This window comes from Anas acuta, chromosome 1, assembly GCF_963932015.1.
Source record: "Anas acuta chromosome 1, bAnaAcu1.1, whole genome shotgun sequence".
Classification (NCBI taxonomy): Eukaryota; Metazoa; Chordata; class Aves; order Anseriformes; family Anatidae; genus Anas; species Anas acuta.
In genome coordinates, this window is record NC_088979.1 from 104,117,549 (window position 1) to 104,142,177 (window position 24,629).

The following is a 24,629-nucleotide window of genomic DNA, read 5'->3' on the forward strand; positions in this document are numbered from 1 at the left end:
AAGGAGAGAAAGGAGAATAAATAGACATTATTACATTCTTTCATCAAATCACAGTGTCTGTTTCTGCAACTGTGGTGTGAATGTGTACCAAACCTACAGAATTAACTGATGCTTCACACAACTGAATACAGTTCTTCAATGCTAAGCGTGGTTTTAGTGGTCTGCTGTTGGACTGACATGTAACTACCACATAACTGAGGAAATGGTGAAGTCACAAGCTTTTATATTATGCATAAGATTGTGTGTATATGTAGACAAACATATATGTATACATACACTTATGTAAGCATACACATGCAAACATGTACATGTATGTATATGTATATACAGATACACGCGTGCTTTTATAAATTTGTGTGTATATCTGTATGTGTATGTGAAATACAACTGTCGTTATGCACCTCCGACTAAATATATATACCTCACATATATCTCTGGTTAATCTGTGTAATTATCCAAAAATAAGTTTTTACTAATCAGAAAACTCTGAACAAAAAGAAAAATCCACCTTGCTCAGGAAGCGAGGTGCCTCCCTGAGTGGCTTCTCAACAATCTGACCATAGGAGAAATGCTGCTTTTTCAGATAAACTTTAGGTAGGTATGAAAGACAGCTTAGTATCCTCTCCTGATATTGAATACAACAGGATGTTTATAGAAAACATTAAAAATGCATTGCATTTTTTTTCTGAAGTACCCTCCCAGACCCCAAACAACTGAATTACTGTCAATAATCTGAAATCCAGACAGATCCTCCAGCTCTGCTGTAATCAGACTTGCAATTGAAAGCGCTGTGAAATTTGTGTGGGCCCCAAACTAACCAAGTTTATAGCAACCCTGTAATTGATGGCCTTGTTGTACTGCATTCTGTTTTCATATTGCTTGTATTGTTTAGCCTCTCTGGTAAGGAATTCAAAAACCTAGGGGAAATAGAGATGTATGAATAGTTTGAATATTACTTATGTGTAAGTAGATATGAAAGTGTGATAGACTTAAAATTAGTACAGTGTACAACAGGTGTACCAGAGTCAGTGTCAAGTAGCCCCAAATCCCGAATCCCAGACATCGGTAGTTGTTTCTCCAAGAAAGCTTTATGGAGCTTCAGGCCAGGGGTACATTTTTTTGCAAGTTAGTGCATGTGGTTTTGTTCGTACCACATCGTATAAAACAGTTTCCATACATTTTTTTTCTTGCAACACACAGTTACTGTTCAGTGTAATTCTAAATTTTCAGATCTTCTCTGCAAGACAGCAGTCAGTAGAGCTTAAAAGTGCAGCAAACACAAAATGGAAAGTTCTGAAAAAAGTTATGCTGTCTGTCAGCATAACTTCTAACACAGAAGTTGGGCAGGAATCAAACTTAGTGTTTGATTATTAAACATCATAGCCTTATATTGTGATATAGGTTGAGAACCTGTACTCCAAAGTATATGAAATTGATATTCTTGCTGAATTTTCTAGTAAACATGAGGTTCATAAAGTCTTTATGTCGGTAAAACATTTAATTAATGAAAGTCAAACATGGATAAAAACAATTTACTCTGATTTACAGACTCCCTTCATCTGGAAACAGCTGCTTAATGTTCTTCCTAAAAACACAGCTTGATTCTTTCGGTATTAACAAGCTATTATTGTGAGTTATATCCCTCTTTCAGTGCATAAATTCACTTAAAGTGAATGTAGAGAAGTTTATAAAATGCAAGCTTAATGTTGTTGTAACATATGTTGCAAGGTTTTTAACAGTGACAGTTTTGATGAAAGACATTTCTGCTTTGCTCTCATAAATAAAGCTTTCTTCTTGCTTGCCCTGCTTTTTAATGTCTTAAGAATCTGGGTCCCCTCAGAATGACTCAATAAACTATAACAAGATTATAGCAAAAGCATAATAGACCCGGGTTTGTGTTTTCAGCCTTAAATTCATTTATTCTTAAGAGAAGTCAAACAAATGTATCTTTAATTCTGAAATACCCTTGAACTAGCAAACTGTCAAGATCAGAAATGGAATCTTACTTGTTGAGTCTTAGCCATAACACAGAAACTTACCAAACAGCTAGCCATATAGCCTTGATATTTGCACTGTGTTTTCTTTGTCTGTTTATTTGTCAGCAACAGAAGCAGCTAGTTTTGGTTTGGTTTTATCCATCATATTGTTTTGACCATTTTTTTCAGACAAAAATTCATGCAAATATCATCATAACTCAAATCTTTTCAAGTCTTTTTTTTTTTTTTTGCAAGAGAAATAATGCATGCAACCCCTCCCAGATAAAACATATTTTGAGTTTTTCCTTCAAATAAAAGTCCTATTTTATAGCTATGATAAGTTAGAGTTTTAAACTTCTGTGTGTGATCCCAAGCTTGAATTGTGTTCGCCTAGCAACAATTAGGATATAAAACAAAAACAACATTCCATCTCCTTCTGATGGACTGAGTACATCACAACCGCAGGATGCAAAGAGAGTGGTTAGACAGTGAGCACAAGGAACAGCACATATCCTTGGATGTTGTTTTCTCTGCATCTGTCTTATGTTTATTTTAGTTTCCTGAGTATCTCATGAAAAGATGAGCTGTAAGCCAAGTAATGGACAAACTGAAAGCATATAGGGCATCTTCAAAGACTTGTCCTTTTCTGAAAAGAATTTGTTTTTCTTTTCTTCTCATATTTCAGCACATCAGTAGCCAAGATGTCCTTAATAGGTTTACATGCAGTAAGCGTTATGCCAAAGTTTTCTTTTTAAGATTTGTTGCAGAAGTGAGAGCTTGTTTTATGATTTAAGATAGTATTTGTCATGACATGTTTAAAAGTAAAATAAAAAGAAATGTTCTACAAGTAACATGAGAAAAATGTTCCTTTAGAGATGATTAATAAAGAGTGACTTACAAGAAGGCAGTTCAATTTTTTTAATTCAGCAGTGCAAACAATTGTTAATTTTTTCTTTCTCATGAGGACAAAGTATTCTAGGCAATTTTTTTTTGTTTGTTTGCTTCTTTGTTTTCAACAGGTTTGATCACTTTAATATGTTTATTGACACATTATTTAATGCCATGTCTAGGTTGACCGCCAATCGCAGTTTATTCAGGGCTACCGAGTAATGTATCGCCAAACGTCTGGCCTACCGTCTCCAGCTGTGTGGCAGAATTTAGAGGTCAAAGTCCCAACAGAGCGCAGTGCTGTTCTAGTCAACCTCAAAAAAGGGGTCACTTATGAAATTAAAGTTCGTCCTTATTTCAATGAATTCCAAGGAATGGACAGTGAATCAAAGTCTGCTCGTACCACGGAGGAAGGTTAGTAAAATGGTCAGAAATCATTTTAGGTATTGTATGTATGCTTCTGTTCAGCTGTATTTCTTTCACATGATTTCTTTTTGTTAAATACAGGTTTGGCATTAGAATTCAACCTCATATTTGGGTTTGTGCTATAAATGTTCCAGGAGAAAGCATTTGGCCAGTCCTATATTTTTCTGGCTTCTATCTCCTCATTATGTACAAGTAGCTTTGAGTCTTCCAAAAAGTGTGCACAGCAGCCATTCTTTTATAAACCAGCCTTGCTGTAATTACAGACTTTGGTTTGCACTTTGAAAATAAAACTAATAAATTAAACCTTTTGCAGATGAGTGTTTGAGACACATCTTTCTGAAAGGGCAGTACTGTTAAATGTAGATCAACAATTTGGTTAGGAAATGGAGACTAGTGAAGGAAAGATATTTTGCCAGTCTGAAGGATAGCCCAGTCTCAAGGGCATGCACTCCATTTTGCTAGCTGTTCATGAAATTGCCCTATTAGTTATTTGGAGAGTTTTCTTAAGAACCATTTAGGTGTAGGTAAAACATGCAGCGTGTAGACATAGTGAACATTTTATACTACTGAAATGCATAAGTATTCATTTCTATAGCATGTAGTATATAGTCTTGCGTAAACATATGCACTTCAGGACTGTTTTTTTTTTTATATATATAATTATTATTAAAAAATAAAGGGAATGAGGTAAGATATGTCATTTTTATCCTATTCTCTTGATATAGAACAAACTAATCTATCTAATGCAACCTGTGCCTGGAGAATCTGAGCCATTATCAACAGCTCTTCTATAGAAGCTGAAAGATGTAAAAGCGAGGCTTCATCTTCATGCTTTGTATCATTGATTTCTTTCAAAGCATAGGAAAGAAACCTATGCTTTATCTATACTTCATACCAGTGAAGTTTTAAAATGCTCATATGGTTTTTGTGCATTTTGAGTGTAATCTTTCCATCCTACTGAAGATGCATCTTAATCACTTACAGTAGTCTCCTGAGGTTTAATTTAATGCTGATTGCCAAGTACATTTTAATTCTAGAAAGGACTCACTTATTACTCACTTTTCTCTGTAATTTGTTATGATTATTGCCAAATAAATAAATAATCCGGAAGATAGCTTGGTTGCTGCCCTACTTTATAGATGAGGAAATTCAGTGTCCTGCAGCATGTAGGAAGGCATTGTTCAAACCAGATTTAGAATTTGTGACCTCCTGGTTTCCATTTCTTTGCTCAGGTTATAAAGCCTAAACCAGTCAGTTAAGAATAAGTTTGTAACAGTTTAAACAAAGCTGAAAATGTTTTTCCAGAGTTAAAGCATAGGATACCCCCCTCACTAGCAGATGTGCTTTTTGTCCATTTTCACTTGATTTTTGTTGTTTATTCAGTTCATCTAACTGCCTCCTGCTAAAGGTAAGAACTAATGAAAAAGAGATTTCTATTTCTATAAAATAAATGAAGAATTAAATTTTCTTGTATAAACCTCATCACCCACAGAGTCTGTCAAGTAATTTCTTACTTTAAATGCCACTTTCTTTGTGTGAAATAATTTTCCACATAGTGAAGATTTTTAGAACTTTTATTTCCTACAGTTATGTATAATTCACAACCTAGGATTTGCCTGGCAGATTAATATAACCTTCAAGGAACCTATTTACAAGTGTCTCTTTCAAAAAAGTGACCTGTAACTCACAGTGTTATGACCAGTCTATTGTCAGCCCCTGTAAATAATTCTTCCTCTTGCTTGGGTGATAAAGTTAAGTAGTTCCATGAGAAAGTTAAAAAGTTTATTAAATGCAGTTCTACAGATATTGCCTTTAACTCCCCACATTATCTTTTTAATTATATTGGTGTTCATATATTTCAAAAATACCATCAACTAAATGTTTAATGACTGAGGTTTGCTTCTCATCCAATAAAGATAAATGGCAGTCTATTTAAAGATGTCACACTTGCTGTGTAGTTTGTGATTCCATTTCGAAAATGAGCTTTTCTAGACTTGACTTTTTTAAAATGTCAGTTATACTATTTTTAGAAAATAATTTGGAAGAGTTGGAAGTTTTTTGCAAGATCAAAATGAATAGCCCTGGTAAAGGCAAAGTACAGCCAAGGGGTAGTGGCAGCTTTCTGCTGGATTAAATTTTACATGCAGTGTTACTTCTGAGGCCTACCTCTAAAAATCAATTTTGCTGCAGTTAGGCTTTTCCTCTGGATCAGACATTTGTCACAGTTCAGTATCCATTCATCTCCTACCTCTTTGGCCTTGTGAAAGTAACAAATGGAATTCTGTTTGGCTGCGTCTGGAAAAGATGAGCAGCGATTTGGGTTCTTTCATATCTGTAAGAAGAAGCTGAGCACTGGAATAATTGACCTGTCAAGAAGCAGGCAAGGTGTTCTCCACAAGCCAGCAGCAAGGGAAATGAGAAAACGGCTTTAAAAATGTTATTTTTCAATGTGGTCTATTTAATAACTGCAGCAGTGTCAGACAAGTGGCTTAATTTATATCATGGTGCCAGCTTAGAGTGATATTATCATAGAAAGAGGAAGCAAAAGTGTTATATACATATGTGTGCCTCCACATACAAAGAAAGAGCTAAATAGAATTTGTTCATTTTCACTTCTTTCATCCTTGCTCTAAAGACAGATGATATTTCTTTTGCTTATATCCACTATTTTAAATCTTCTAGAATAACTTTGTGGAGTGGTATTTGTTCTGCCTATTGTTTGTCACCACAAAAATACGACAGTTGGTAATGGAGGTCGCCTTAGTTTTTATCAGTTGCTGTCTTGCAACTGATATCAATTCCTGCTTGCCTTAGTGCAGCTCTTAAAGTGATACTTTCAGCCACATTCATCAGTTGTGGTTTTAATTTTGCTTCAAACTTAGCATGTATCCTCCAAAACAAATAGAAACCACACACTGGTAGAATGTTAGCTAGAATATTCATGCAGTTTAAATGCAAAGACAAATCATTACAGTGTGCTTTTCTTTACATGTTAGAGTAAGGTATTCATTTTACATATACCTCTTTCTCTCTCTGTCTTCCTAAGTACGTGTATATAAGAAATTATATTTCTGAATGTCCTCTGTAAAGATGAGAGTAAATACATATCAGCAAGATGTTCCACTGTAATTAAAAAAATAAATGAATTATAGTGCTGTTTTGCTATTTTTGTTTATTATTTTCATGTAAAATGTTCTAATTAATATTGTGCACACATTTGTTCATGGTTTGTTGTTGCTGAATATCTTTAAGGTATTTTAAAAGTGTTTGTTTTTTTTTTGTTTGTTACTCTTTGTCTAATTATTTCACTTGCCATAAAATTCCCAATGCAACTTTAACTTCACCAATTTCATGCTTTGCACAATGGCAAGGAGTCACCTGTCCATGTTTTGCTTGAGCTAGCTAAAAGTCAAATTGTCTACAACAGAGCTCCATTTCTTCTTGCCAGAACTCTGTTTCTAACTAGCACTATTTGCTTTGCCGTTGAACCTGCATCTGAAAATGTTGTTGTCAATATGTGCAGCCTCAAAAGAGTCATGCCTGTGTCATTTTTCTCCAGAATATTTGTTCTTATGTAATCTTGTATAGTTCCTCCTCCCCACCTCTGATACCATAGTTTTAAATTGTATAATTATTGCAACAAGATACTCCTGCCCTTCAGGGTTACCAGAGATTTGAGCTCAGCTCCTTGAGCCTGTGCCAGGTCAAGTACTGAGAACCATCCGAAGTGGGAACATAGCCAGTCTCAAAGAGAAAAGAAATAAGGAAAACTGGAAAGACTCAGGAAAGTCTAGTATTCTTGATATCTATGGCTGCAGTTGTGTTAAACCTGCCAGACAGTAATACAAAGATGCCAGTGACTTTTTCTCTTTTCAGAGAAGTATGGTCCAAAAATGTTCACATATTCAGGAGCATCTATTAAAGATAAGACTAGAGTGCCCTCAGAATGTAGCAGTTAAGAGTCTTCTCTGGATAGGAAAACTTAAGACTAGGGAACTAGAGTTGGGGAGCCACACAACATGAGGTGCCTGAAACCAGAGGACTATTTAAATTTGAAGTTGAGATGGGGAGAGTGGAAAATATTTTAGGTTCTGATAAAAGGTCTACTGTTATTCTTCAACACAAGCTTCCATATTTCATATTGAATACGTTAAGTTTGTATTAAAGGTGGTGACAAATTCATGGGAGAAAAATTCTGTAGTTATTAAATAAAATGTCACCATGGAACAGGAAGTCTCTGAGCAACAGGCCACGAGGAGTTGCAAAACTCTCCTGGAGAACTATCATTATATGCTTACTTTATTAGTCCACACTTTCCTGGCATTTTTCTGTTATGTTGTGTTTGTTTGTTTGTTTTGAAGACTGGGTAAATGGACCTGGATAGATAGACTAGATGGATCATAGGACCAAGTCAGTGCAGATGTTGTTATTATTTCCCTCCCAGGGACATACTGTAATATGACACACTCAACTTTGGTGACAGCTTGTCACTGCAGTGGAGTTTCAGTGCTTGCTTCAAAGTAAGGGGGGAGAGAGTGAAGCTGAAGAAGTTTTAATATCTTGGACTGGCCGAGGAGGGACATGTGCCTTTGCTGTGGCATACCAATGGTGGGAGAGCCCCCGCGTGGATGCAGCAGATGCTCACAGAGGGGACATTTTAATCCCTATCAGACTTGCAGCACTGCTTTCTAAACATGTCCTAAGCCAACAAAAGCACCCTGCTGTTGGTATAGCTGCAAGAAGGGCTTTGCTAGCATACCTCTGATCACTAACAGCTATGAATTTTTTTTTTCACACTTCTAGCAAGTGAGTGTAGTGGGGCTGACAAACAATTGCCTGACAGATACGGCCTTGATGTGCAGTGGCCACTGTGAATGGTTGAATTGTATGGGACTCAGGAGAAAGAAAGATTTGCCTGGGGAAAAGAGGACATAAGTATATATCTGACCTAATTCACCATCTCCCCTGTTCACTGGCATTTGGTGTAAAACCCCAGTTTAACCCTTTTCTGCCTAGGAACTGAAAAGCTTTATGCTTAAATGCTTTATGTTGAGTTAATGTCCTCTTGGAGTACAAAAAAAAAAAAAGTAAACAAAAATTCTTAAACTTCTGCTCACAATAGTGTTAGATGACATCAGGTAAAAACAGTCAAAGGACTCTTCAGGGCAGGTGATGCAGTCTCACATTATGACTTAGTTGACATATACATAGCTAACCATGTATTATGGAAAACAAATGAGAGTGTGAGAATAATTCTAATGCAAGCTTAAGAAATGCTAAATCTAAATAAAAGAGGAATGATCTGTATTGACTCTCCATTGCCACAAATTCTGTATTTTCATTCAGTGCAATGCTTCTCTTCAGAAAGGCATTATTCAAAATTGTCAGTGCCTAACAAAATGTGCATACCTACACCTGCAGGCAGTGTGAACTGTATGTATTCTCTTCTTGCACTTACACAGTTTCAGCAAAATTTGCGCTCTAGGAAATGTATTAATATCTTGCTTCTGTTTGTTCCCTCTGTTTGGTGCAGCTCCAAGTGCCCCTCCTCAATCTGTTACTGTCCTGACAGTTGGAAACCACAACAGCACAAGCATCAGCATCTCCTGGGATCCTCCCCCTCCAGATCACCAAAATGGAGTCATCCAGGAGTACAAGGTAGAAAGGATCTGTACTGAGAGGGATGTGTGTTTAAGGAAAAAGCCTGTTTGAATTAGAGAACAACAGCACTGTTTATGGATTTAGATTCTGACAGCATTTATTGCCACCCATATAATTATATGGAGAAAGAGGACTGAGTGCTTATGGATTTTTATTTATTTATTTATTTTTAATTTAAGCAGCACTACTATTACATTAAAAGCAAAAATAACATGAGCTAGATCTGGAAAAGAGTTGTAGATGGCAGATAGCTTACAGAGCCTTTATTTCTTCCTTTTCCCTGCTGTGGAAAGAGAATGGTTGTTTTTTATTATTTTTTTTTTATTATTATTTATTTTTTATTTTTACTTAGGGGTTATCTACGCCCAGGACAGGTGGTGGAGCCTTTTTCTTAGAGTGTCTTCACTCTGGCATGAAAACTGGCAGGAAAGATACTGCTCCTTTCCACTGCAAACATGCTAATGTTGACACTTCAAGGTCAAAGTCAAGGACTATGGCTCTGGGAGAATAGAAGTCTTCTTCCAATGACTATCACTGGCAAGATTCAAAACTTAAAGTGCTAGGTTGTTTGCTCTGAGGAACAGGTTGTATATGCAGTTTGTTACTTGGCTGCTTCCTGCATTGGCTGTCTCCTCTCCTCCTTTGTCACTATGATGTCTCAAATTATCCATTGCTTATTTATCACCTTACATTTTGTAATGGTCTGTAATTCCTCATTAGGCTCGCTTTTGCACAAGTGTTTTTCACAACATGGAAACATTGCAGTGTGTTATTTGGTGGTGCTGGGGAATGCTATGGAGAAAATGATCAAGCTAGGTTCAGCATTGTCACAGGCTTACAACTGTGGAACACACAGTTTGGTAAATATATTCATGTTGGCAGGCTTGTATACCGAATGTGAAATTTTTAATTGAAATAGAGCAGGGTGGCTTCCTTGACAATCCTGCAAAGGGTAGAAATATTAGCTTTTTGAGATGCAGGTGATTGTTTTACATAGGAGGATATAATGTACTCTTCCTGATGTATCTTGAGGGAACACAGCATAAAGAAGGGAGAAACTGCTTAGCTTTTAAATCAACTAATGTTTCAACATCTTATAGCTTATCATTTGGTCTGAGGGATGCAGTAAATGCTCACAGTATTTATGTTTAGCTTAGCATTTCTTTTGTTTTGCTTTTAGTCAATATTAAGATTTATTAATCCCAATATTCTATTGATCTCATTTTCATATCAATTAATAATTATCTTTTGCCTTAATTCATCTTGATACTGACTCCACTATAAGTCAATATTAACTATCAAGGGCTTTCAGACAAACAAGTAAAACAATCTTAAACCACAAAATATGTTGATATGAAACGAAGTTGGATGATGGTTAGTAACACCCACATTCCATGTGAATGCTCAAGCATATAGGCTGTGTATAAAAATGGCTGGAGTCACTACCTATTACATCCCTTCTGTGTTAGATTAGGTGGGTGCTTAATTAGTGTGCTGGCTATGGTGAATCTAATGCAAAGAGTCTAACACTTCCTTTAGTATAAAATGGCTGCTGAGGTTTCACAGGACATTTACTAACAAATTGAATGTAGGTCTGTTGATTCCAGTTCAATCATGAGAATGCCTGTAAATTCATTTATGAATTCAATACCTTTAATTAGGAGCATCTCATAGCTGCTATGACCTAAGACCAGGACAGACAAGGACTGAAAGAATGAATTGCAATAGTCTCTCACCCTAATGCATTCAGCCCTGCAAATAAGATCCACATGAGCTTAGGAGAATTCGAGTTTCTTTTGTCCTCCAAGTATTCTCAATACTTCAGAGAAAAGAGATGAGGTTTGACAAAAAACTGAGAAGGGTCAAAAATAAGGGTAAAAAAATAACGATTTTTATAATTTTTATAATGATGCTTAGACGCATCAGTTGGTTGCTGATAGTGGTTCCACCAGCAGTGCTTTCTTCTGCGATTATAATTATGTAGTGTACATATGATACTTTTATGCATTGATTTTCTTGCGTGAAGTGGTAGCAAATGCTTTCTTTAATAATATACAAGCAGTATGTGGAGATAACATTAACTGAAGAATCCCTTTTTCCTGTTCTCAGGAAAAGCCTATGGATGAATGCAAGAGATAGAACATCACTCTGAAATGATACACAATTCTCATAAAAAATGTGAATTCAGATTAGAAATTATTTTGTTATATTTGTTTAATTAGAAAATAATTGAGTCAGGAACTGTTTTCTGAAAAATATAGACAATCACAACAGTGACAATAAAAGGTTGTTTTTTACTTACTTCACTTTAGAAATTTCATGTCCCCCTGTTTTGTAGCAAAATGAAGTTGAAATTTTGAAAGTTTTTTTTTTAGTCTTTAGTACTTTACAATGCATTCTATTAGTTGTTTTCCTTTTGCTGCTGGAAAATAAGGATGAATAAAACTGATTTTTTTTAAGGAAAGATCTGCCAGTAATCATACAGCTGAACAAGATTTCAATTAATGTATAAAGCATCTTTTTCATTCGGATGATTCTGTTCTGTGCTTCCAAGTGTACCATGGAACTGCACTCCTTTGAGAGTCAGAGTCCAGAGCAGTGTTTGTAAACAGTCTTTGCAGCTTACTTGATTTTATGCTAATCTGGGTTAGTTTCCAGAGCTAAAGCATCCCCATTCCAGCTGCTCCTGGATAGTAGCATTGTTTAAAAGTCCAAAGTACAAAATAGTGATTGTTATGCAATACCTTGATATGTCATATCTATGAGCTATTGTTTATGAGTATGAAGAAGGTCATATTTTTTAACACCTCAACTTTTGTCCCAGATCTGGTGCCTAGGTAATGAGACTCGATTTCATATCAACAAAACAGTAGATGCAGCCATTCGGTCTGTAGTAATAGGTGGCCTATACCCAGGTATTCAGTACCGTGTGGAAGTTGCTGCAAGCACCAGTGCAGGTGTGGGAGTAAAAAGTGAGCCACAACCCATAATAATTGGTAAGTAAATTGTCTATTCTGTTGTTTTGTTTTATTTGTTTGTTTGTTTTGACTTTCAGAAATGCTCTCATAAACCACTTCTGGAAACAAAAATCCATGGAGCAGAAGGCAACATTTAAATTGAGCTAGGTGGTTAGCTTTTAACATCCCACTGCCTGTTGATGTTTTGTCTTGATTTGTGCAGATTTCACACAGCCAGTACTGAGAACTAGTTCTTTCTTTGCTGAGACATTATAGAAAATGCAGTGTACCTAGTGAAACTGATTTAATATATTTTAAATTAATTTACCACTTTTGCAGCTTGACAGATTTATGGAACTAGCAACTAGAGCTCCCTTTTTCTCCTCTTCAGATGACTGTAATATTGCTTTACTCACAGTGTTGCTGCCTAAGGCAATATTTACAGTTAGCTTTCTGAACATATGAAGTCTATGTTTCTCAGGTATCCCAGGCAGACAAGTTTCCTCTGACAAAGAATGAGTAGCCTGTAGTTCAAATGCAGTGCAAAGGTGGTATTAGCATCTCTGCCTTTAAATGACTGTTTCTTATTAGTGGTTTCCATGCTGGATTAATTTCCTGACCCAAGGGAAACACAGATTCTGTTTCTTCTGAGATTATTCTCAAATATGAAATATAAAGTCAGGAACAATATGGGAAAGGTAAGAATAGGAAAAGTAACTATATTTAGCAAAACTGAATTGGGCTATGCACAGCAACACCCCTTCGGAATGCATAGTGCAGGAATTTTGTTGCTTTCATCTGTATGATCAAATTTAGTTATTGCTTAAATAGGCTTTTATTTGCTTGTTTGTGGGTCTGTTGTTATTAATTATTTTCTTTCTAGAAAGTGTTAACAACACAATTTCCCAAACATGGACATTTCTATTATTTGTAGTCATTTAGAAAAGGCCAACCCGTTAGAGTTGCTTAAATGTTTAATGATATTCAGGTTCCACGTGTATCAAAGTAGAGATATTCTAGCTTTGGATATATTGTCACTGGCAGAAGAAATATAAGATTGCATTGGTTTTAGAAAGAGTCGGTCACAGAAACTCTAAAGAAAGGAGGGGGAAAAGGGTTTTCTAAAAGCAAGAATTTGATTTTTGAAAATACAAGAAACCTGTCTTCTAGTAGGCCTGAATTTTGGACCTCTGTGTAAATAGCTTATGCTGTGAGATTGATCTGTCATTGCACTCGCTTTGAGCAGGGCTTTTCTTATTTCCCTTACTGAGAGGGTTCCATCCAGCTACACCCTACACACGTTGGGCTTGTTCCAGCAAAGTACTTAAGTGCGTTTCAGTTTGGGCATGTGAGTAGTCTTGTGTCACTTAACCTGTTGTGAGTTAAATTTACACTAAAGTGCTTTCTTGGGTGATTGCCAGAATGCTTAGCTCCACATCTGGATGCAGCCCTTCATCTTGTCTTTTTCCTTAAAAAAAAAAACAAAAAAGACTAATATAATCAAGTGTTAATTGTGGGGAGATCTGTATTGTTACATGAAGGAGGAAAGGGACGCTAGGTTGCAAAGGAAGATACGTAAGGAAGAAAAAAAGGTTTTGGCATTTAGAGACCATGGAAGTTTTGCATTGCTAAACTTAATGATTTATTTATCCCTTTAATGATCCCAGAATGTCTGCTCCAACAAGTCTCTGTTAGCATCTTTACACATTTAAGAGTCCTTTACTTGAAAAGCAGAAGAGAGTCTTTTCTGTTTGGGTTGCTTTTCTGCTCTCATTTCTGTTTTCCCTTTGGGGAGCACAAAGCTAGATGTAGTTATTATTATATGGTCTATATCTCTCTTTTCTTTAGGTTCTGTTTTTCTGTTGCTTATGAGCCATAGTTGCTGGGAGTTATTTCTCAGACTATAAATTCACTTGATAAAGGTAGTAGTGTTTAAGTGACACAATTTCTGGAAAATTTGAGTTGGTTGTCTGTCAATGTTTGACTGAGAATCAGGAACATAAAATAAGTGGTTCTTTTACAATGGAATCCTATATGGCTTATATAGCTATACTATGTAATAGCTTGCAACCAGAATGAACAACTGCAGGAATGCTAAGTTATGGAGAGAGCATGTCTGTGATACAGAACAGTTAAGTCTCATTGCTAAACAGTATGACTTCCATTGTCACAAAACAGATTCTGACATGTAAGAAGTTAAGATATTCTTAAATACAGGATATGTTCTTCTAAGAATTTATTCTGAAAGTAACTGATTTTCACCATGGATAATCAACTACTGATTTCCCAAACCAAGTCTAAATAACAGGCTAATGAAAATCCAAACAAGATTTTCATTAAAGAGGAGAACATGGAGTTGTAGAAAATATATTATTTGTTTAATTAGGAGTCATGTCACAGTTACTGGAATTCCATGCCCGTACTTCAAGCCTGATGTTGAAAAATGTTATGGAAGACTCAGAGGGAATCAAGAATAACATTTTTCCCATCACTATTGATATGCTGAAAAATTTTGCTTGGAATATCAGAAATAGAATTGAAGATAACAGCAATATTGGTTAACGGTAGAGCTATTATTTCTCTTCATCAGTTCATCACAGGCCTGTTCATTCTTACATTCCATCATTGGCATAATAATATGAGGAACAGCTGCAAACTTTCACAGTAATAGGTACAATCGAATCTGATGTGTCTAATTAATTTTTAGTCCGACAAATTAGTTTTGTTCTTCATTACTCTCCAATGGGAGGAAGACATTATATTTCATTATGTTTTTGTCTTCAGGAACAATGGAGCGTTACAGGTCACACACTTCCCTTGTCTATGTTCTAATTAGTTGAACTGACAGCATTGTTACAGAAACACCTGCAGTATATGAAATAGTACACTGTTACCTTGGATGACATATATATTACTTCTGATTAAATATTATATAAAGAAATACAAAATTAATGTAATTTGTTTTCCAAAACCACAACAATTCTATTAATTTTATGAACCATCAGTGGGTAATGCTCATCCATATCCATTTATTTTTCAGTCACTGAATTCAGAAAGCATATGTTATTTTGACATTTAAATTAATTATTACTTTTGCACTCATAATTGGTAGGCACTGAAGGGCAAGAACAATCAGCTAGACTGCAAACTTCAGAAGGTAATTTGGAGACAGGTTGCACCTTCCCCCAAAAGAGAGGGAGAGTTGAAAGTCCAGTGAATGCTCTCCTCAGGCAAACCTCTCTGCAGTTTGTTCTCACATTCTCTATCCCCAGAAGTCTGCTTTTTGACCATAGAGAAAATACTGGATCTATAGCATTAGGATATTTTGGAGGCTTTTGCTGGAAGCAGTTGTTTTTTTCTGGAACCCAGGAGTGTCTGCTCCTATATCTGTTGTCTCTGAAGCACCTTCCCCATCCCCACTTCCCACGACAGTGTGTCTGTCTCCAAAGCAGTGTGGATGTTACCTGTTTCCTCACCGTCCTGCTGCTCTTACCTTGCCTCCAAAGGGCACAGAAATTAACTGAAAGTTAATGGCAATTAGAGCAACATCAACTCCCATGCTGATTTCTACTAGAAAATCAATTGTGTGCTTAGAAGAGCATGCCTCTTTCTATTAGTTTTAGTCTTCAGCACTTCCTCTTTTAGCACTGGGGTGCACCTGTGGGTTGTTTCCATGGGCAACAAAAAAAAGGGAAAATCTGACAAAGGAGCCACCACTGCCTCCCAGCTTTTCCTTGTCACAGGCACTTGCTGAGTTACTGTAAATTGTATCGTTTTTTTGACTGTGTCAAGGAAAAATAGGAAAACTTGGGAAAGGAGAGCTGAAGCTCACAGACCTTGAGACCCATAAAGCTTACCTGCATGACCCAGTATAAACTGGTACAAGGTGAAGGCTTTTTCTCAGTTAGCAGGCATAGTGTGACAGCATCCTTCTGTGGGACCTGTTTTGTTTGTGGGAAGCCTGCTTTGTTTCTTGAGCAGAACTACTGAAAGCAAGCCAAGCTCTAGCATGGTTTCAGCAGTTTGTTTGCAAAAGCAGACGGTCATCATTACTAAATATTGACATGGTGATGAAAGAGAGAAAGCTTAATAAAATCACAGAGATCATTAACAGAGTTATAGCAATGTAATGCAGTGCATTACATTTCTTCCTGAGTAACTGAAGCCAGCTCTGAGCTTAGCAGAGGACCTAACCCTGTGTCTTTGGGCAGCACCACTTTGAGGCCGATGCAGGTGCAGGGAGGGAAGGCATGGGCAACCTGACATGCTCTGGGATAGGTTCGCATTCGCAACCTTTCAGATTTAAACTGTTGAATCCCGTGAAGAACCATCTGTGGAAATAAAGCCAAAAGTGTCAGACTTTCCTCTCTCTCATCTACTTTAGCAAAGGACTTATGTTTGCTTTCGACTGAAGCTGCTGTGCTGACACAGTGACTGCTTTGCTTAAAGAAAGGAGCGGTAAATTTAGCCACTGCTGACTTACAGAAGAGGAATACATAACATACATTTTGACAGCAAAGCATAATGCTACAATACTTATAATAATTTGTTCTGAATGACCATTTCAATGTTTTATTACCGTATTCAACTACTTTTATGTATGTGATAGGCTCATAATTGAGAATCATAGTATTTTTTTGTCTCAGTAGAGTAGGTACCCTTGCAGCTTGAAATCTTTCTTCTGCATGCATACAGGCATCTGATAGTATTTCATATGGATTTCAAGGACTGAGCTATATAAATGCATTTATCAAAAATGATGGACAATTTCTTCACCACTTTCAAAAATGTAGATGTGGGCAGTTTATATCAAATACAGTAGAACCAAGATTCATATTTTTTGAAAAAAACAAATATGTTCCACATTTCTTGGTTGTAAAAATAACCATTTTTGACATGGAGGTTTTGGAAGTAGAAAAGTGCCAACCCTGGAACAATGTTTTAGCATTTCCTGAATTTCTTTCTACATTTTTTACGAGCGTTTGTTTTCAAGCCGGACACCAAGCTTTTCCTTTTGGAAAAGTTCCCTGTTAGAGGAAGAGGGAGAAAAAACAAACAAACAAACAAAAATAAGTGGGAACATCTACAGAAATTTACAGTTTTCTAAGGTACTAGACACAATTAAGATACTATATAGTTATTTTTGATGCATGTCACTTTAATTGATATTCCACGTGTCATAATTATTTCTTACAGGTTGATGTTAAGGATTGTTCATGCCTATTCTGGGTGAAAAAATAGCATCTGTTCCTGTGATTTAGTGCTTACAGTTACTTAAGCTATTTTCTGCTTTGTGTCAAAATCAGTGTGCTTAGGATTCATTTGGATTGCGTTCACCATGAACTAATTGCTGGAAAAGGCATTTTTGCTTCAATTAAACATACATACATTGTATTATTTATTTTAATTTTGAATCTCTAACATAAAGAAAAAGATGAGTTAAGATCTTTTGGCATTCTGACAATAATAAAAGAAGGAACTGCTTTTTGTAATAAAAGAAGGAACTGCTTTTTGATACTGTAGCAAGTCTTACATCGGATTTCTCATTTGATTAGTTGCTTGGGTGTTTTTTTTGAGTTGTTTTTTTATGATCCATTCTCTCATCATTGTATTCTTCCTATAATAATAAATGAACAAGAAAAAAAAACACATGTATACTGTTAAAAAAAAAAAAAAAAAAAGGATACCTCTGGACTGGCATCTGTTACATTATTTGGGAGAGTGCTATAAAGCCATCTTTCCAAATACATTCTGGCAAAATTGCAATAGACTGTGGATTTTCTTGCTAGAAGCATTGGTTTTCAGGTGTACATTAATACTTAGTAAACCTGTCCTACTGTGGATAAGTCTTTTGATGTGCATTAATGTTTTTTTTGTTGTTCTGTTTTGGTTTGTAATTTTTATTACCAGTAGCTGGTTCCTGTTTGAGTTACAGAATCCATAATAACAACGTCCTGTCAACTTTCTTTTGTGCAGGAGGTCGTAACGAAGTTGTCATCACTGAAAATAACAACAGCATAACAGAGCAAATCACTGATGTTGTCAAACAGCCTGCCTTTATAGCTGGCATCGGTGGTGCATGTTGGGTAATTCTGATGGGTTTCAGCATCTGGTTGTACTGGCGCAGAAAGAAGAGGAAGGGGCTCAGTAATTATGCTGGTAAGAACAGTAACTATTTATTACCATCTCATCAGGTTCCATCATGAAGAGAACAGGTGCAGTTAAACCTACTTAAAAAACATGTTAAACTTAGAGCAAAGGTGGCCCGGGTGAATTTTGTATGCTTGTTTTAAATGTATGCTGTGAAAATGCTGGTGTATGAGAAGCTTTAAATGCATTGCTCGGTACAACATTTCATCATTATCATAAGACAGTTTTTATTTTTACATCTCCAGCATCACATAAAAAGGTACAAAGAGGATTACTCCTTCCACACAAGGCACTCTGACAGTGGTTCAGCTCCATTTATGTGCTCAGAAGTGAGTTACAATAGACCTTTATGAGGAAGGTCAAAAAGAGTATTTGGTATCCTTCTTCATTCCCGTGCATCTCCATGTCTTTGAAGCCATGGGAAATAAACTGAGGTACTTAATCAGTGACTCCATATCTATAACCACTGGAGAAGAAAATGACGTATCAGGGAAGTGTGGTCAAAATTTACCTATGGCAGAAGTCATAAAAAGTTTTGTTGGAGGGGGAACACTTTGAAATGCCCTTGCAATGTGTTCAGTTTTGTGCCAAATATGTTGTTCCACTTACAAATTAGCTTTTGAAAATTACATTCAGAAAAATAAATTTACCAAATTAAAAGGCTTTCTGCCTCCCCCAAACTGTTTTCTATATTGTTCTGTGCTTCAAGATTCTTATATAGTTTTAGGAAGTCAGGTGAATATAGGATTACAATAAAATGGGTTGCTATGGAGCCTAATTTAACATGAAAATGCTGTTTGTCAAATATTGGAGTAGTTTCTATTGTTGTGCTTATATAATACATTTAAAAAGAGAAAACATTTCCTGTTTGAGCAGGATTTGCACAGTTGAGAACACAGCATATTTGATGTTGACATTATATGAGACTAAATTTGCGCTACTACTCTACAATTTACAAGTTGTCACATGCCAGCCAGAAGACACAGGTTCCCTAGGTGTCTAAACATCTCTAATACCTTGCTCCTGTCAAAAAAAAAAACAACAACATTCATTCCCTGCTCCCAACCGAACAGTTCTATGCCTCCTCACCTTGGTGTTAGTTATCACCAGTGTCCTCGATGTCCTGACTGGACTCACTAAACCACGAGGAAACTGTTCATGGTTCTTGAGTTTCTTGGGGGGGGGAGAGGGAGGAGGAAGAGAGACAGGGGGGTGGGGAGGGGACTTCAATCCTTCTTGTTCTTACCCCAGCTGAATTAGTTTTCCACTGGCTTATTGAAATGAAACAACCCAAGAAGAGATCAGGCAAGCACCAAAGTCAGCACAGTGGAAACAGAGAGAAGAGAGACCTGTTCAATGGCAGCAGCTCTTAGATATACTCAGCTTCTGTGGAACCTCACCTTGCATGACCGTGTGGCCTGTATCATTCATAGGTTATGCTTTTTGATGAAGTGTTTTTAATTTCCTTTAACAGTAATTACTTTTAGTCTCTGAGACATGGTGTAAATTGATGAACTAATATATATCACACATGCCAATATATGTGCTGATGTGAAATACCAGTTTAGATACCAAGATTTTTCATATTAAGGGAGAGTTGTACTGCTATTCCTCTTAGGAAGCAGTCATAGAACCATAGAGTGGCCTGGGTTGGAAGGGACCTCAGAGGTCATCTAGTTTCAACCCTCCTGCCATAGGCAGAGACACCACCCACTAGATCAGGTTGCTCAGGGCCTCATCTAACGTGGTATTGAACACCTCCAGGGATAGGTCATCCACAACCTCTCTGGGCAACCTGTTCCAGTGCCTTACCACCCTCCGAGTGAAGAATTTCGTCCTAACCTCTAATATAAATCTCCCCTCTTTTAGTTTAAAACCATTCCCCCTCATCCTGTCAATATCTGATTGAGCAAAGAGTTGCTCTCCGTCTTTTTTAAAAGTCCCCTTCAATTACTGAAACATTGTAATGAGGTGACCCTGGAGACTTAACTTCTGCAGGCTGAACATCCCCAGCTCTCTCAGCATCTGTGTCAGTCATACAGATAAACTTTGGACACAAGCTAAGACAACTCTTTCTTAGCATGCAGAATGATTAGCCCTTTGTGTGTGAGTTGGCATGCTGGGTGGGAGGGTAGCTTAAGAAAAAAGTATTTTATACCTTAAAATATATACTTGTAGTTGTTTATAATAGTCATTTTAAACAGCGTGTCTCCTGCAACTCATTCCTTCTCATGATGTTTGCTGCATTTAAGTGTGATGTGAACATTGCATCATGACATGGAATTCCCATTACTGGAATTATGACATTGCGTATGCTTTTAGCAAGGAAAGTTCATAACAGATCGTGTTTCAGAATCCATCCTAACATATACAATGTGGAGAACAGCATGTCCACACAATAACTGTCTTCAAACGTGACTGTCTAAATCCACTGCTCACCTTTCCAACTGTCATTTCTCATTGGCTGCTGGCTGGTTAGTGCTTTAAGCTCAACTGTTATGTCCTGCATATGATACTAAGCCACAACTGAGTATATTCCAGAGGAAACTTGTGCCCTGCAATTAGCGCTTGTTATCGGGGTGTGTAACTCACAATGTGTTTGCTTTCTTGTTTTGCAGTTCAGTCCTTCACCTTCACCCCTGCAGGTACTGTCCATTAGTCTGTCTCTTACCTCACCAACACATCATTGCAAGCATTAGCAAAGTGTTTATAAACGTGTGAGTTACGCAGAAATAAAGCCAAACAAAAGGAGAAACCCTTCTGCTACTTATCTGTGGTGAAAACATAGCATTTATTCCACTAGTGATTCTAGGGGAACTTAAAAACTACCACCATAAATGTCTTTGCCATAATTATGCATGCTTCTTACTCATCTAACTCTTCAAAATAATGCAGTTTTGAAAATAATTTCAAATTACAAATGCTTGAGCTAACATAACATAAACAAACATTAGTCACGTATGACCAAATTTTGGATTTTAAAGCTCAGAAAAAGTATTTCGAATGTTTTTGAAGGTCTGAAATAGAACTTTCTTCCACTTCAGCTGTTAGCTGTGTATACACCAGCCTTACCTTGAAGTATTCTGATCCGCAAGCAATCCAGTGATTATCCTATGCACAGATTTCAATTACAGTGTTTTTGAAATTGACACGTTTGTGGTTTTTTTTTTCTGCCTACTTGATTCAAAGCTTGATAACCTAGTTTTCATATCTTTAATAAACATAGCATACAGTAGAACATTATAGTAAGCATGATTAAAGATACATGAAGAATGAATGAAGTGAGGCTGAAATAAGAGATGGCAAACAGCTTAGAGAACATATAGATAGCCAAGAAGAATAAAGTATACAAGTAACAGTAATAATTAATACAAATAATTAGCTTCTGCTCTCATACCTAAGCTTGAGTGTCATAAGCATACAAATAATTTAGTTCCACAATAATAGGCCGATAAGTTTCAGTGTTTTCCAGCAGAAGTCTGTAAGGCTTTTTATGTATAGCATGGACCCTCAGTTGCATTTGCCAAAGCTGTCTCTTTTGTCCCCTCTGCCATACATATGATAGAAACCAGTCTTTTAACTGCATTGTGGGATGGTTCCTCATGCTCTGCTAGCTGCTTTCTACCTCTTGCTGGTCTTCAGCCACATCTCAAGTTTTAGCTTAACACAAAAGAGCAGATGACTGTTGAGGCAAATGAGTGGAGGTGGTGGTGTCTGCACCAGGGACTGATGACATTGCTAGGGAGAGCTCTCCTCCTCCTGACTTCTTGGTGTGTTTGTCAAAGCCAGAATAAGTCGTGCATCCTACCCTAAACACTCTACTTACTTTGAGTTACAATGTGGGACTTTTTTCAAAAATAAAATAATACGTCTTTGAATTTGGTTCTTAGTTGTGCCATTGTCAACTGACTGTAACTACTATTTTTTTTCCCATTGCCTTTGAAGCTGACATTGGTACAACACAAGATTGTGTTAGAGCTGTTGTGTGCATGATTCAGTGTAGCTGATCCACATGTGCTGGGTGACTAGGATATGTCAGAGGCGCTACCAAAAAATTGTGTTTTAAAAATAGTTTTGACATCTCATGGACTTTATAGAATTATTAACAATATGTAGTTCTGTTGCCTGGTCTATAATAATTTCTGGAGGCACTGATAACCTAGGCCATCCCATAAACAAGTCCAAAAAAAACCACATTAATTAAAAATAAAATAAAAAAGCAAGAGGATACATAGTCCATGTTTTTATCTTTATACCTAAGGTTCCTTAAGAGGCATCTTCAGTTCTCTGATGTTTGAATTTGCAATTGGTAATCTCATTTAGACAAACATCTACACTTGTGGAGGTTTGTTGACATTTAACTCTATGTTGTTCCCTTCAAAGTTATGATTCATAAACACTAAATTGGTTTCAAATCTAAATATTTAGACAGTGGTATGTAGCTTTCAGAAGCTCATCAGAGACAGCTGTCAGTAAGGTTTTACTGAAGATGATTTTATCCTAATATATGCAGAATTTAGAAGTTGCACACTTTTGGTTCGAACATCTGCTTTAAATTCTTCCCTTAAAAAAAAAAAATGTGCAGAGTTGACTGTAAAATAAGATGTTTGAAAGTATTAGTGGAACATTTATATATTTGCTCTATTTCATACACATCTTTCTGAACATCAAAGATTTTTTTTCAGTTATATCTGATATAAATGTTTTTTGTTGTTGTTTGTTTTTGTTTTCTGAAGCTTCCTTTGCATATGTAGAGAACTTAAAGTTCTAAAAATGCTTTTTAAAAGTCTGGATTGAGCAGTTATGATTACTTGCCAAAAATGTTCTACCTGATCATTTTCAGATTAAAGGACTTTCCTAGAACTCTGCTATTTGTTATTAGGCTCCTAAGTGGTATAATTTCTGCTGACTAAACAACAGTAGCATTCTATGTAGAAGAACAAACAGCAAATGTCACGTTATGGGTAAAGATTTGTGCCAGAGTAGAATAATTGAGTTAAAATCATTAAGCTTTCTGTCTTTGTGAACATTTTTATAAGTACTGATCAATTGCTCAGATGGCCAGAAACAAAACGTGACACTGAAAATCATAGCTAAGTCTTCTTACTTATTTTCAGTTAACCAAATCCTATAGTTATTCAGTCATGATTCTCTATTTCACTATTCCTCCACTTCCCGTTCCCCTGTCAGGACACCCCAGGCACTGATTCTCGATAATATCAGTATTATAAAACATATGATCGTCTATCATGATCATTAGATGAGTGTTTTGCTTACCTGGTAAGTAGTAATGTCATGATTTGCAGCTGTACAACAAGTATACATTTTGGGGACCATGACAGGCTATCAACAAAACCAAAACTGGCACAGAGACACTGAATTCAGATGTTATTCCTTTTTAGTGATCTGTTCTGTGATATGAAGAATAGATTGGTCTTGCTTTTATGAGTTTCTGTGAAAACTAAAATTACCACTTTACTGATTTTCTTTATTTTTGCAATTACCCTTTACTCAGGTTGCCAGATATAAACATGCACTGTGGGTTTCTACCTTATGCAAGAAATGTTAGATGGCACAGAAGAGTTTTCTGACCACTTCTCATGTAATAGATGAGTTGTTTCATTCTCATATTGCAATGACTGAACAGAATTTGTTTATTTACTACTGGAAGTTGCCATTCTTTTCTCTCGTTTTCGTATAACAGAGGCACAGTACCCATTTATAGAAATAAGAGAGATTTAATTTATCTACTTATCTTTTCTATGCCTTCAAACTCATTGTTGTGCCAGTAACTGCTCAGTTGAATACTCTGGTGTTTTCAGGAGTGTCTAGGCCATCAGTCATGCAAGGAAAGGAAAGAGTGTTTTCACTTGTGAGTAGGTAAGCTTATTTAGTGAGTGGTACTCCTTGGGATTAAAGATTTCATGAAACCAAGTAAACAAAAACAAATTAAAAATAGACAGATGGAAAATTATGGAATGCTACGTATTTTATGCTCAACTCCTGAAACTGTTAAATGAGGATAAGTATTTGACAGAATTGTCCGAAGGTAGTCAGAAGATTTGATGGAATTTTTATATGCTGATTATCTGTTCTAAGTTAATGCTTATTAAAAGAGGATTAATCTACATTCATATTTGAGGAACGGCTTATCAGAAAAAGGAATGAGACTTGGCTGGCAACATTAAAGTTTTCATTTGTGGTAGGAAAATGTGGCCTACTAGAGATAGGCATACAGAAAGCTTTCTAAAGCTTTCTTGCCTCAAAATGTCAACTTACTATACATTCATATTTTTCCAGTCCTAGCAGGCATGAAGATTAAGTTTAACCTTGTCAGATAATACTAGTAAATAGTATGGGCACCTCCTTATGTATTTAATAAAAGCATATAAAAAGCTCTTTAACATATGCTGTTCTTCATACAAATGTAGACAATATAATTTCCTTAAATATTTATGCATTTAAAATGCACTTTGGATTATATTTCTGCATTCTTACAGTCCTTGAAGTATAAGCTAGTGGGGATTCCTTCAAAATCTCTCTATGCAGAGGTTATTTTTTTCATCTTCTT

The 24,629-nt window shown here is 36.3% G+C and overlaps 1 protein-coding gene across 25 annotated transcripts in view; it reads left to right on the forward strand.

Annotated features, from left to right (window-relative positions):
* The window catches only part of ROBO2 (roundabout guidance receptor 2), a 625,847-nt gene that overhangs the window by 546,033 nt on the left and 55,185 nt on the right, over window positions 1-24,629 (forward strand). For all 25 annotated transcript variants that reach the window (XM_068691004.1, XM_068690931.1, XM_068690919.1 and 22 more), the window contains 4 exons: window positions 3,047-3,278; window positions 8,824-8,948; window positions 11,776-11,947; window positions 17,885-18,067. In XM_068691004.1, the coding sequence (XP_068547105.1) occupies window positions 3,047-3,278; window positions 8,824-8,948; window positions 11,776-11,947; window positions 17,885-18,067 (712 nt within the window). The remainder of the gene's footprint in view (window positions 1-3,046; window positions 3,279-8,823; window positions 8,949-11,775; window positions 11,948-17,884; window positions 18,068-24,629) is intronic.